The sequence below is a fragment of the Chanodichthys erythropterus genome, chromosome 16 (genome assembly GCF_024489055.1).
Source record: "Chanodichthys erythropterus isolate Z2021 chromosome 16, ASM2448905v1, whole genome shotgun sequence".
Lineage (NCBI taxonomy): Eukaryota > Metazoa > Chordata > Actinopteri > Cypriniformes > Xenocyprididae > Chanodichthys > Chanodichthys erythropterus.
In genome coordinates, this window is record NC_090236.1 from 10,091,982 (window position 1) to 10,105,113 (window position 13,132).

A 13,132-nucleotide genomic window follows, 5' to 3' on the forward strand; every position below is an offset into this window, starting at 1 on the left:
ATCAATACATATTTTATTTTAAATCATCTTAAAATGTATCAAATATGATACATCAGGCTTTTCAGGAACGTTTATTTGTTCATCTCATTTGGTCATCATTGTATTGCATTGCATTGCATTTTCCCCTTACAATAAAAACAGAGCTTTGATCATAAAACTAAGCTCTTAAAAATCATCATACTTAGACATATTATTGGGTGATATAGAGTGACGACTTATATTTATATGCATTTTATGTAGTCTGCTATACTCGTATAAGATCCCATTAATTTACATTACAAGCTCTAGAATTTCATCTTTCTTTTTTGGCCATATAAATATCAGTAAATGCACCAAATTGCATGTTTTACCCTGTTTGGCCCCCTGATTAAAATTAAGGTGTTTTTCCTCCTTGAGTACGACCTCCATATTCTCACTATATGAGTCATAAAAGCATTGTGTAGAAATATGATACTCAACAAAGAACACGTGCAAATTTTTTAAATATTTTGTCTAAATAAATTGGAATAAAATTTGCTGACTATAATTTCATATGTCAGGCTTTACAGGGATAGGAAAATAAATAGGGTCAATTTTGTTTTGAGCACATTACACATTAATTTCCAAGCAGTGTGCGCTGTCAAATGAAGCAGGACATCTGGCATATTCTGAAAGCTATTTTCTTTCAAAAGCATGCAACTCTCAGCTACTAAATCATGTGACCGAATCGACCAATAGCCACAAAGTTTCTTAAATCAATTGTGTTTCTGCAGTTGCTGGGATATGAATGATTATACTGCCCTCTGGTGGGTGATCAAGGGACCTGTTGTGGCATCAATCATGGTAAGCCAAGAAATTGAAGTTGTGTGTTTTTAGAGCTAAAACATAGAAATTAATTCATGAACGTATGTGAATGGAGCCATAAACTTCCATGCATTTCCTTCCAGATTAATTTCGTCCTCTTCATTGGAATCATCATAATCCTGGTGCAGAAGCTGCAGTCTCCAGACATTGGTGGGAACGAGTCCAGCATCTACCTGTGAGTAAGCTTGCCTCAATCACCATGGAAACAGCGTATCGTTGATGTGTTGTGTCTGATTGGTTGATATGGACTGTCTCATAATGAACAAGGTGACTGAAATGAGATTGAAAGGTTCATTAGTTGTTGTTGTTTTACCTTTATTTGTATAGAGCTTTATACAATTCAGATTTCAAAGCAGCCTTACAGTGATAAACAGAAAAATAATGATTCAATTATGCAAAAAGAATTAACTTCTGCTGTATAAAGCAGCTCTAAAAATTATTCAGCTGAGATTGGTTCAGTGTTGATAGTATAATCAGTAGCATTCATTTTGCATGCATACAGGATTCCTTTTGGAATTTCTGTCAAAATGTATAATAGAATGTGTGATTAATGTTTCAAAGTGTCACAAATCTTTAGAGGCTGTTTATTTTTGGTTGTTGTTAGAATGATTGTGGTTTATGTTCTGTTTGCTGTGTGCTGATTCAGGAGGGATCATGATTGTGTTGATCGAGGTGACGTGTGGCAGTGAAAAATAAAATTCAATTACTTTTTTTGTTCTTATGCCTTTGTTTAAAGCGATTTACATTGCAGTGGAGGTATCCATTTTATCAGTTCTTGCTTTTTCTGGGAATCGAACTCATTACCTTTGCGTTGTTAGCGCAATGCTCTACTGTTTGAGCTACAGGAAAGAAACCCTAAAGCCTATTTAGAGAAGCTTTAGTTCATGTTTTGGGTCTAAATAGTCAAAATAATCTAGTGCACAAGAAGGACCACACTTAAGATGCTTTTGCATCCTTTTTGAAGCCTTATTTATTGTAATTGCACGGGAAACAGTATCGTGCAAAGTATGTGCTTGAGCTATGAAATGTCCTTGAGGTCTTTCAGTGTTGAGGTCTGTTGTTTGTGTGGTCAGTGTGTGCGCGTGTGCGTGCGTATGTTTGTAAGCATGTGTGTGTTTGTGTGAGCGTGCGCACGAGTTCTGTCCTAAAGAGTGTTTGTTGTCTTTGTCGTGTTTAGCAGCTGTGCACAGAAATGCTTCAGTGAGCCCACACAGGCCGCCCAGCATTCGTGCAGGATGTCAGAGCTTTCTACCATCACGCTGTAAGTGCGTGTGTTTGTGTGAATGTGTGTGTGTGTGTGAGTCTGTGTTGTGCATTTTTGTTTTAAAGGCACACTATGTCAATTTTCAGGTCGTTTATTCAAGACAAAGGCGTAGCTTGATGACTCCTTGATTTCGCTGAATCACAGGAGGTGTTGTCTTTACAGCCGGTGGAAAAGAATCAGGACGGGACTCGGGTGGAAATCATGTTCATGGATAAGATTATTAACGTTACTGTAGTATGAAACTGAGCAGGGCCGAGTGCTGTGCAAGTAGAAACAAGGCCACTGGAACGATTGCTAATGAGAGACGAGCGCGACGCACGTCTTGAGAACTTTTATTATGCCGTAGTCACCGCTTCCGCTTCTTCCAGTCAAGCGCATTAGCGCTGTTTATCATATTAGATCACATTTGTGTGTTGAAAGTTGTTATAATGCTACTCTGAGCGTTCGCTCAACGGCTGCTATGAGACACTTGTTGCACCCTGCAGTAAGCTAGATCGATATTAAGCATGGTAAAACATGGTACTCACGATAAATCAAGAAAACAAGATTTAAACAATAACACTTACTATGTTGAGCTATATAACATGATTAGTTTTCTGTCAATGAATGTATCCAAACAGTTGCTCATTTGTCTAATAAAACACATAATATATTAAAGCGTATTTGGTGTTTCCATGATTTCTACAAAATAAAACCGGAAATCGAGGGTAACGCGGGTATTATGTCATTGATAGGCGACGCACGGACACAATCCTGGTTAAAATTGCCTATTTCTCTGGATTTAAACATTCTTGGAAACATTTGGGGTGATGTAAGTACACATGTCAACAAAATATATAACATTGTTGTAGTGGTTTTTGGATATTTTAATCCAAAAATCGTACATATTGTGCCTTTAAATGTTCATTGAAGAAAAAGGCTGTGAATATTCCCCGCTATCTATCAGTTGCATTCCCTGGGATTTGAATACATGCCCCTGGTGTTGCTAGTGACATGCTTTACTGTTTGAGCTACAGGACTTTTACCTGCTGGAAAATCCAGCATAAAGTTGCATCTGTGTTTTGGAACTGGTGGTTCAGGCTGGTCCAATCTGGTTTAGGAGGATGAGCAGTTGGTCTTGGTCAAGAGCCCTGCTGAGAACAAAACAGATCATGCCAGTAGTGGTTGATTTATATGGGTTTTGGAGGATTGTTTTTTAAAATTATTATAAGTAGTAGTAGTATTTAATATTTTTAATGTGTTTTAAATTTAAATTAAACTTTTATTTCACATAATATTTTACGAAATATTTTTTTTTAAAAAGCATTGGAAACAGAAAATGACCACAAAACTGTTGGTAGATTTTGGTAACGATACAAGGTGAACTATACCACAACTGTTCAGCCAAGCAGTTACGGTTACTGACCCATCTTTACATATCATATTAAGGTGATCCAGCTGGTTTTTGGAACATGGTAGCTTACTTATTGCTGATCTAAGATGGTCTACCAGCTCAGCCAGTGCAGAATAGCTTAAACCATGATCCCAAAACACAGCTACCAAAAATTGTGGAGTATGTTTAGCCTATTAGCAGAGATATACGTTTGCCGAGCATCTTTCTCTGCCCCAAGCAAGTTATAAGATGAGAACACAATTCATTTTGAGTAGCTGACAAATGCTTGACTTTGCTCTTTAAAATGTATATTGTTAATAATATTTCAAGATGAACACTTGATGGATTGAAGCAGCTTTTTTCTATAATCAAATGTTTATTTGATTATCCATACATCATTGTTTATAAAAATCATGTTAAAATGTGAGTATCAAATATGGCTTTTGAGGATGCTTATTTGTTCATCATCATTGTATTGCATTGCATTATATGTTTTGCTCCCCACAATAAAAACTACAGAGCTTTGATCATAAAACTGAGCAATTAAATATCATCTTGCCAAGATATACTATTGCGAGATGTAGAGTGGCAACTGACATTTATATGCATTTTATGAAATAATCTTCAAATTGCATATTTTATGCTCAGTTTGTGCCTCTGAATAAAATTGAGGTGTTTTCCTCCTCGAGTATGACCTTCATATTCTCACTATATCAAAAATATACGATCTATTTAAGCAATACTCAACAAATAACACACATTTTTTAAGAGTTTTAGATTTGATTTTTCTGAACATTTTTTAAATGTCTGGCTTTATATGGGTAACCCCTTTAAATGCAGACTTTGGTATTTTGGTAAAGCACAACCAGACGTTGTTGAGATCACTTCTGAAAGTCTAGAGGAGACACATGTGAGATTATTGGGGTCTTTTGCTCAGGAGAAACATCTGAGAAGCAGGTCTCTATTTGCTCCCCATTTATTCTCATTGCTGTCCTGGAGGAACAACAGATATATGGAGCAGGATTGTTGTGGATGGCTCTGATCTCCAGTGTATTACAGTAACTGTGTGTTGACATGTCTGAAGTACCGTGTGTGTGTGTGTGTTAACAGACGGCTGGCACGGTCCACCCTGCTCCTCATCCCTCTGTTTGGAATCCACTACACTGTGTTTGCCTTCTCCCCGGAGGATTTCAGCAAGCGGGAGCGACTGGTGTTTGAGCTGGGCCTGGGCTCCTTCCAGGTACTGAGCGTCTGATTTTATAGTAGCAACTTTAGTGCTGTATTTTAAAAAACACCTAATTGGAGACTATTTCTCTGTTCCAATCCCTAGTGAGCTGGCATCATAGGTGCGATCCCATTGATATTAGGCATCAATGTTACATGCTGCCATTTCTTTGCTCAGAATCTAAGCTTTTGTGGTTTAGGCAATTACAGAATGCATTTCAAAAATCTTACTGAAAAGTTTAATCCAAAATGGCAGATAGAATCAAGAGAAAGCATATTTTATTCAGTAAAAGTATCCAGTTCCATCTTAAATATATAACCAATATTTGTGAGTACGATGTATTTGTTTGAAACCATTAGCTTAAATGGGTAGTTCACCCAAAGCTCACTATGTTTTGGCGATTGATTGATTGATTGATTGAATGAATAGACACATTTTTAAGTGTACACTATATTGTTTAACAGATCGAGGTCAGTAAGATTTTTAAATGTCTTTAAAAGAAGCATCTTATGCTCACAATGGCTGTTGATCAAAAATACAGGAAAAAAAAGTAATATTGTGAAATACAAACCCGATTCCAAAAAAGTTGGGACACTGTACAAATTGTGAATAAAAACATAATGCAATGATGTGGAAGTTTCAAATTTCAATATTTTATTCAGAATACAACATAGATAACATATCAAATGTTTAAACTGAAAAAATGTATCATTTTAAGAGAAAAATGGCAAAAAAGTTGGGACAAGGACATGTTTACCACTGTGTGGCATCCCCTCTTCTTTTTATAACACTCTGCAAACGTCTGGGGACTGAGGAGACAAGTTGCTCAAGTTTAGGAACAGGAATGTTGTCCCATTCTTGTCTAATACAGGCTTCTAGTTGCTCAACTGTCTTAGGTCTTCTTTGTCGCATCTTCCTCTTTATGATGTGCCAAATGTTTTCTATGGGTGAAAGATCTGGACTGCAGGCTGGCCATTTCAGTACCCGGATCCTTCTCCTACGCAGCCATGATGTTGTAATTGATGCAGTATGTGGTCTGGCATTGTCATGTTGGAAAATGCAAGGTCTTCCCTGAAAGAGACGACGTCTGGATGGGAGAATATGTTGTTCTAGAACTTGGATATACCTTTCAGCATTGATGGTGCCTTTCCAGATGTGTAAGCTGCCCATGCCACACGCACTCATGCAACCCCATACCATCAGAGATGCAGGCTTCTGAACTGAGCGCTGATAACAACTTGGGTTGTCCTTGTCCTCTTTAGTCCGGATGACATGGCTTCCCAGTTTTCCAAAAAGAACTTCAAATTTTGATTCGTCTGATCACAGAACAGTTTTCCACTTTGCCACAGTCCATTTTAAATGAGGCTTGGCCCAGAGAAAACACCTGCGCTTCTGGATCATGTTTAGATATGGCTTCTTTTTTGACCTATAGAGTTTTAGCCGGCAACGGCGAATGGCACGGTGGATTGTGTTCACGGAAGTATTCCTGAGCCAATGTTGTGATTTCCATTACAGTAGCATTCCTGTATGTGATGCAGTGCCGTCTATTGGCCCGAAGATCACGGGCATCCAGTATGGTTTTCCGGCCTTGAGCCTTACGCACAGAGATTGTTCCAGATTCTCTGAACCTTTGGATGATATTATGCACTGTAGATGATGATAACTTCAAACTCTTTGCAATTTTTCTCTGAGAAACTCCTTTCTAATATTGCTCCACTATTTTTCGCCGCAGCATTGGGGGAATTGGTGATCCTCTGCCCATCTTGACTTCTGAGAGGCACTGCCACTCTGAGAGGCTCTTTTTATACCCAATCATGTTGCCAATTGACCTAATAAGTTGCAAATTGGTCCTCCTCTGGTCTTTCCGGCCTCTTATTGCTACCTGTCCCAACTTTTTTGGAATGTGTGGCTCTCATGAAATCCAAAATGAGCCAATATTTGGCATGACATTTCAAAATGTCTCACTTTCAATGTCTTTTCAAAAGGAATGTAAATCATTGCATTCCTTTTTTATTCACAATTTGTAGTGTCCCAACTTTTTTGGAATCGGGTTTGTATTATTACAATTTAAAATTGTAATAATACAATTTACAATTAAAAACAGTTTTCTATTTGAATATATTTTAAAATGTAATTTATCCGTGTCACATGATCCTTCAGAATCATTCTAATATGCTGATTTGCTGCTCAAGAAACATTCCTTATTATTGTCAATGTTGAAAATAATTGTGCTGCTTAATATTTTTGTGGAAACCATGAAACAGTTTTTTTCCAGGATTCTTTTGATGAATAGAAAGTTCTTTTGTAACATTATAAATGTCTTTACTGTAACTTTTAATCAGTTTAATGCATCCTTGCTGAATATTTACCCCATACTCACTTTAAATCTCTCCACAGGGCTTTGTGGTGGCTGTGCTGTACTGCTTTCTGAATGGAGAGGTAAGAGCGTTTATTTTGACATTCTCAAATGCATGCAATCAATTTTTGCATAGAAAACAATACATTTCAACAATAATTTTTCCAATATTACTGCATAAACATATTTTTTAGTTACTGCCAAGGAATGAAAAACACTTTAATACCATATCCTAACCAGGCATGATGTGATAAAGTGACAAGCGATCAATTTCTTCCATGTTAAAGCAAAAGTGAGGCAGTTTTACAGTTACATTTTGTCTAATTCATGTTGTCTAATTCATGTAAGACTAATTCACCGCTGAGATTTTCCTATGAGGATTTATAATAAATCAATGTTTCAAAAACATGTTGTAAATAGACTTCTTTGACGCTCTTCAGCAAGCACTTACACAGATACACACAGGAGCGTTTGAAATCAGGTGTCTATCTGCAGATCCCTAATATATCTGCTTATAGGCAGATCCGCTGAAGAGTGAATAGCATCAAAGATGTCTATTTACAGCGTGTTTCTGAAGCGTTGATCTTTGTAGCCAATCCCAGACTTATCTGTTGAGTGCGTGAACTCAACGGCCAATCAGAGGTGTTTAAGAATCTGCTCTACAGCACTCAAAATGCTAGGGGATTTTTTTATTTTAGTACCGACTACTTTTAGTACCTTACTGCCCACAGTGAAATCTCATTGGTCCAAACATAAAACATTAACTAACTTCTGATTGAATATGATTTTGTGCATTATTTTGCTTTCTGCAAGGATAGTAAAATTGATGCTGGAAACGTGTCACGTCACATCTGAATAGGACATGGTGCAAAGCATGAGAGAGTATGTGGACTGGTGGAGAACGCGTGCACCTTTACAGCTGAGTACATTAAAAAATGACCTTTTCAAGTTTCTCCCTAAAGGTGCAGTCGGAGATAAAGAGGAAATGGAGGAGTTGGACGGTGAACAGGTACTTTGCTGTGGACCTGAAGCAGCAGCGTCACCCTTCGCTAGCGAGCAGTGGGGTGAACGGGGGGACGCAGCTGTCCATCCTCAGCAAGAGCAGCTCACAGATACGCATGTCCAGCCCACTGGCCGAGACGGTCAACCTCAACCTGCCCACCTGAGCGCCTGATTGGCCCACTCCTCTGCCTTTCAGTCCCTAAAGCCCCGCCCTTCAACTCACCCTCTTCACCTGCAGTAGGGCCGGCCAATCACAATTAGAGAAGAACTATTAATTATTCATGAATTCTCTGGATAGTATTTAAAGATTCCCAACAAGATCCAACATTTATCGGTTAGAAAAGATTCATCCAGGGATATATTTATAGTGCCAAAACTGTTTTGAGATTATGCTAACAAAAGTTGCAATTCAGGTTAGGAAGCTTTTTGACCATAATGCGACTTTTTGAAGGCTTTCTAATTAAGAAAACAACAATATGAGCATAAAAGAATGTCATTTTATCACAAGGGTTGTAAGTTCTTTCTCAGTCAATAATAATGCAGAGCAGGGGCTGTACGCTTCACACCGCTGCCATAAACGCCAAAATGAGATCGCAGCAGAAATTCCAGTGAATTTTCATATCGCATTATGAGCCATAGAGAATGTGAATCGTTTGTGGTTAGAATGTAGTCAGAGAAACATCTATCCATTCATTTCTGTCAAACCAATAGCACATTGCTTTCTAGTTATGAACGTTAGCGTCTAATCGGAGAGAGAGACGGGTTACAATTCAGTGTTATGATAAAATCAAGGAAAAAACAATAACATAAAGTGCCAAAACATGACTATTTAAGTATTGTTTTATCTGCAAGCTACTGTGTTTATCATACACTATAAAAGAAAATTGTACATACTTTGTGTTGCTCGTTCAAATGCTGTGTATTTGATTAAATGTTCACAGAGAGATTGTAAAACATATTTTTTTACAATCAGCCGTAAGTACAGAGTATGTCAACAATATAAAGACTTATGAATGACTCATGAATTTAGATTATACGTAAATGTTGTTACGGTTTGTTTTTCGATTTAGCTTTCAGACTGTATTCTTCTTGCCATGCGAATGGTTTATAACTACACAGAGCCGATATAAACAAATCAAGGATTGTCAAAAAATAGCTAGTGAACAATTACCGGAACTATTCCCACAATTCCCTCTGATTTATTCTGAAGTGCCTGTTGGTCACAAAAATAGCTTTGATGGATCTATTCTAAACAACCAGTGCCATGCAGTATCGATTTAATTTTTAGTCATTTAGTAAAGTAGATTAACAGATTCAGATTGCTTTTTCAATCTTTAATTTATACAGAGTAGGAATATATTCATTTATATGTGGTATTAGAGTGCATATATAAGCTTTGAGATGCGCATATCAATGCCATTACGTTACTGTCAGGTGCATTATAAATGCTTTTTAGGGCCGACATGTTTAACTGTGGGAGAGAGGCGACATCTGAGTGCAGTGTGATCGTGCCAAAGGGGTATTTCACCCAAAATTGTAGATTCTGTCATCATGTGTACTGACATCCATGTCTTTCCAAACCTGACTTTTTGAATGTTTATCCTCTTAGAATGAAAACATACAGTATGTCAAGCTCCACTGTTTTAGTGCCATAAACTGTGTTCAACTTTGCTTTTTGGTAGCTGTACGATTTTATTAAATGAGAAAAGTGTTTGAAATGGCATGATGATGAGTAAATGATGACAGATTTGCATTCTTTTTGGATTTAACCCTTTTAAAGCTTGAGAGACAGTTAACACCAACCCTTTACAATCTCTGATGTCAATCTATGAATCCAACCAAATTTACTCCATCACCACTGACTGACAATCATAATTAGTTATCACTCACATTTTACATGTTTGATCATGAGAACAATGTGCATCAATGTACAAAGTGGCAACGCTCTCTGCTAACAGTGTTGTTTATTTCCAGTGCAGTATTATTCTCTGCTGTGAAGTTCTAGAGTGTAAATTCTCTGTGTATGTTAAAGACGCACATGTGCCAGTAAATGATGGATGTACCAGCATTCTCTCTTTACATTAGCCAACAAGTCAACATGAAGTACCAACGATGTATGTAAAACTTCTGTGATTATGAACGTGCCAATTTTGAAGTGCAATATGCTTTTGTTGCAGCTCATAGTTGTCTGTGTATTATATTGGAGGCAGAGTTGAGATGATTGAAATGTACAGTGAAAGTAATGTGTAGATCGCACAAATCTTTCTTTTAAATAATGTGGAAAATGTTTTTTTTTTCCCCCTTAGAAGTTATTTTAAAGTTGGAGTGTGTAATTTGTGCCACTAGAATCATCACCAAACGAAAGTGCAAAAATAATGACAGGTTTCGTACACTCTCCCCGTCTTTCATTGGCCGGATAAAAAAATAGCCCTGCTCCAAACTTGCGCCATTGGTTGAAACGCAATTGCAGTTCTTTTAAAAGTAATATTTTTGGATATAAAATATGTTTTATTCTTATTAGAAATGTGTAGCTGGCTTTGCTTAAAAAAAGTGTAAACACTGTGGCTCTTTGGTGCTATAAAAACATGTTTGTTTTCAGCACCACAAACAGCAACATTAGTTCAACCAATGGCATGAGTTTGGGGCGGGGCTGTATGTGTTTGCCGACCAATGGCAGAGAAGGGGAGTCATTAAATAAAATATTCCATGAGTGCTTTGTTTAGGCCTAGTTGTTTGACCTTGTCATTTTCAGCCTGTAAATATTAATGATCTTGAACAAGCTCTCAGTGATAGTGAACTTGTCTGTTGAAATAAATTGTGAAATCCTAACAGAGTGTCATTAACAGAGCATCAGATGTTGCTTGGATCATGTGACCTTATGACATAGAGCTTCATATGTGTTTGGATATAGTAACGGGAGGGCCGAGCACCCTCTGTGGCTCTTTCTAGATATAACTGCATGAAAAAGACAAAAAAAGAGAATTTTGCTGCTTTCTATGTTCTTGACACCAGCCGTCATTCTGAGTGTGAGCGCTCAGAAGGTAACGACCATGTCTCAAAGCTGTTACAGATGTGTTTTCTTGTGCTTGTAATACATCTATCTGCCAGTAGATGACGCTTTTATTTGATTGTATATTTGAGCGCTGTATATTTGAGGAACGAGGATTGTCTCTTGTGTGGGTCTGATGTTTCATTGTCTTTGAGATGTCTTCATGTTGTGGACTAACTCATTTCAGTCTGAATGTAACACCCGGACAACAACTGTATTGTACATTCAGCTGCTCTGTAAAGCTGCCTGCTTTTTCTTCTGCTTTGATGTAGAGATGATGTCTATGTTTGACCTGTGAACATTTTTGTACGTGTCTGAATTCCATTCTTGACAAACAACTCTTGAATTTCTGTGATTTATGTAGTTTTTTTATGTATGTATGTATGTGTCTTCTTTGAGTGTGTGTGAGAGAGATACAGTATAAATATGGTTGGCAATTAACTGCACTGTGCAAAATGGCAAACTCAGGTGCAGTAAGCAATTTTAGAAATAATGTTGAAAGTTGATCAGACCGAGCAGCACAACACACTTGTAGCCAATCAGCAGTAGGGGGCTTGTCCATTCATGTAACATTGGTTTTGCTATGTTTCACAGAACCAAGATATGCTGTTGTCGTAATTTTTGCTATAGTAACAGTGGTGTGAGAAAGTCAAATAAACCACGCAAAATCTGATCAGAGCAGTCAGACTGAAACGGATTTCCAGAAATTGCATAGGATTTCAAACCACGTATGAATGTAGCTCGAAACGGATTTGTAAAAATCGTATTTCTTGTGATTTTTTACCGTTCACACTTGCTAAATCTGATCGGATTTCAATCAGATATGCACTAAAATGTGTTTGGTTTGTTTTTAAATATCAACAGTTTCTCAGACATTGCTTACTGCATCTTTAAATTTGACAAAAAGACAAATTTGAATGGCGCCAGTAGCCTTGTGGGCAGCACAACAACATATAGTGCAGTTGTGTGGACCTTTCCCGATCCCGTGTCCTCCCCTTTCTCTCCAACTTCACTTCCTCTCATCTTACTATCCTGTCACAACAAAGGCAAAAACGCCAAAAAAGAAATCTTTAAAAAAGAAATAAAGAAAAATGTGTAGGGAAGGTCTACATCTCCAGGCAAATTCATGTTTTTTTTAGAAAGTAAAAAAAGCCTGTAGTCAACTGAAATTGATACATTTACATATTTTCATAAATATATGAAATATTAAAATGGTCAGCTGTAATTTGATCTAATATTTAATAGAAAATCAAAAGATTTGAAAAAAAAAAGTAAGGAGAAACATAAAAATGTCAACATCTCTAAAAAGGGTACAAAGTTAAAATTATTTAATTACAATATAATGCATTTTTAAAGCTGTAAACATTGTTCTTAGTGTAACATAACTCTTAAAATTTCTGAAGATTCCCTTTTTTTTTTTTTTTACAGTCTAAGGCTCCAGTTAACATTGTACATTATTGGCATTCAGCTGTAACGTCTGCAGACGTATAATACCATTTAAAAGTTTGGAATCAGAAAGATTTTCTTTGAAAGAAATGAAAGTGAGAATGCATTAATTGGTCAAAATTGAGAGCTAAGACATATATAATATTACAAAAGATTTCTATTTTAAATAAATGGTGAACATTCTATTCATTAAAGAATCCTGAAAAATCTATCAGTTTCAACTCTTATCCACACCGATAATGAGAAATGTTTCTTGAGCAGCAAATCAGCATATTAGAATGATTTCTGAATGATCATGTGACACTGACGACTGGTGTAATTCAGCTTTGATCACAGCAATAAATTACCTTAATATTTCACAATATTTCAGTTATTTCTGATCTAATAAATGCAGCCTTGGTGAGCATAAGAGACTTCTTTTAAAAACATTAAAAAAATCTTACTGACCCCAATCTTGTGAACAGGAGTGTACACTTAAAAATCAAACTGTGCCACACTACCACTTAAATGCATCTATATGCACACTATTATTGTCAGTTTCTGTTAATGTACAAAGTGTTCAAATCAAAGCATGT

The 13,132-nt window shown here is 36.8% G+C and overlaps 1 protein-coding gene across 1 annotated transcript in view; it reads left to right on the forward strand.

Annotated features, from left to right (window-relative positions):
• Nucleotides 1-8,226, forward strand: part of adcyap1r1a (adenylate cyclase activating polypeptide 1a (pituitary) receptor type I) — a 47,899-nt gene extending 39,673 nt beyond the window's left edge. The window contains exons 10-15 of the mRNA XM_067362350.1: nucleotides 753-822; nucleotides 927-1,018; nucleotides 2,021-2,104; nucleotides 4,590-4,719; nucleotides 7,102-7,143; nucleotides 8,023-8,226. Of these exons, the coding sequence (XP_067218451.1) occupies nucleotides 753-822; nucleotides 927-1,018; nucleotides 2,021-2,104; nucleotides 4,590-4,719; nucleotides 7,102-7,143; nucleotides 8,023-8,226 (622 nt within the window). The remainder of the gene's footprint in view (nucleotides 1-752; nucleotides 823-926; nucleotides 1,019-2,020; nucleotides 2,105-4,589; nucleotides 4,720-7,101; nucleotides 7,144-8,022) is intronic.
• The last annotated feature ends 4,906 nt before the right edge of the window (nucleotides 8,227-13,132 follow it).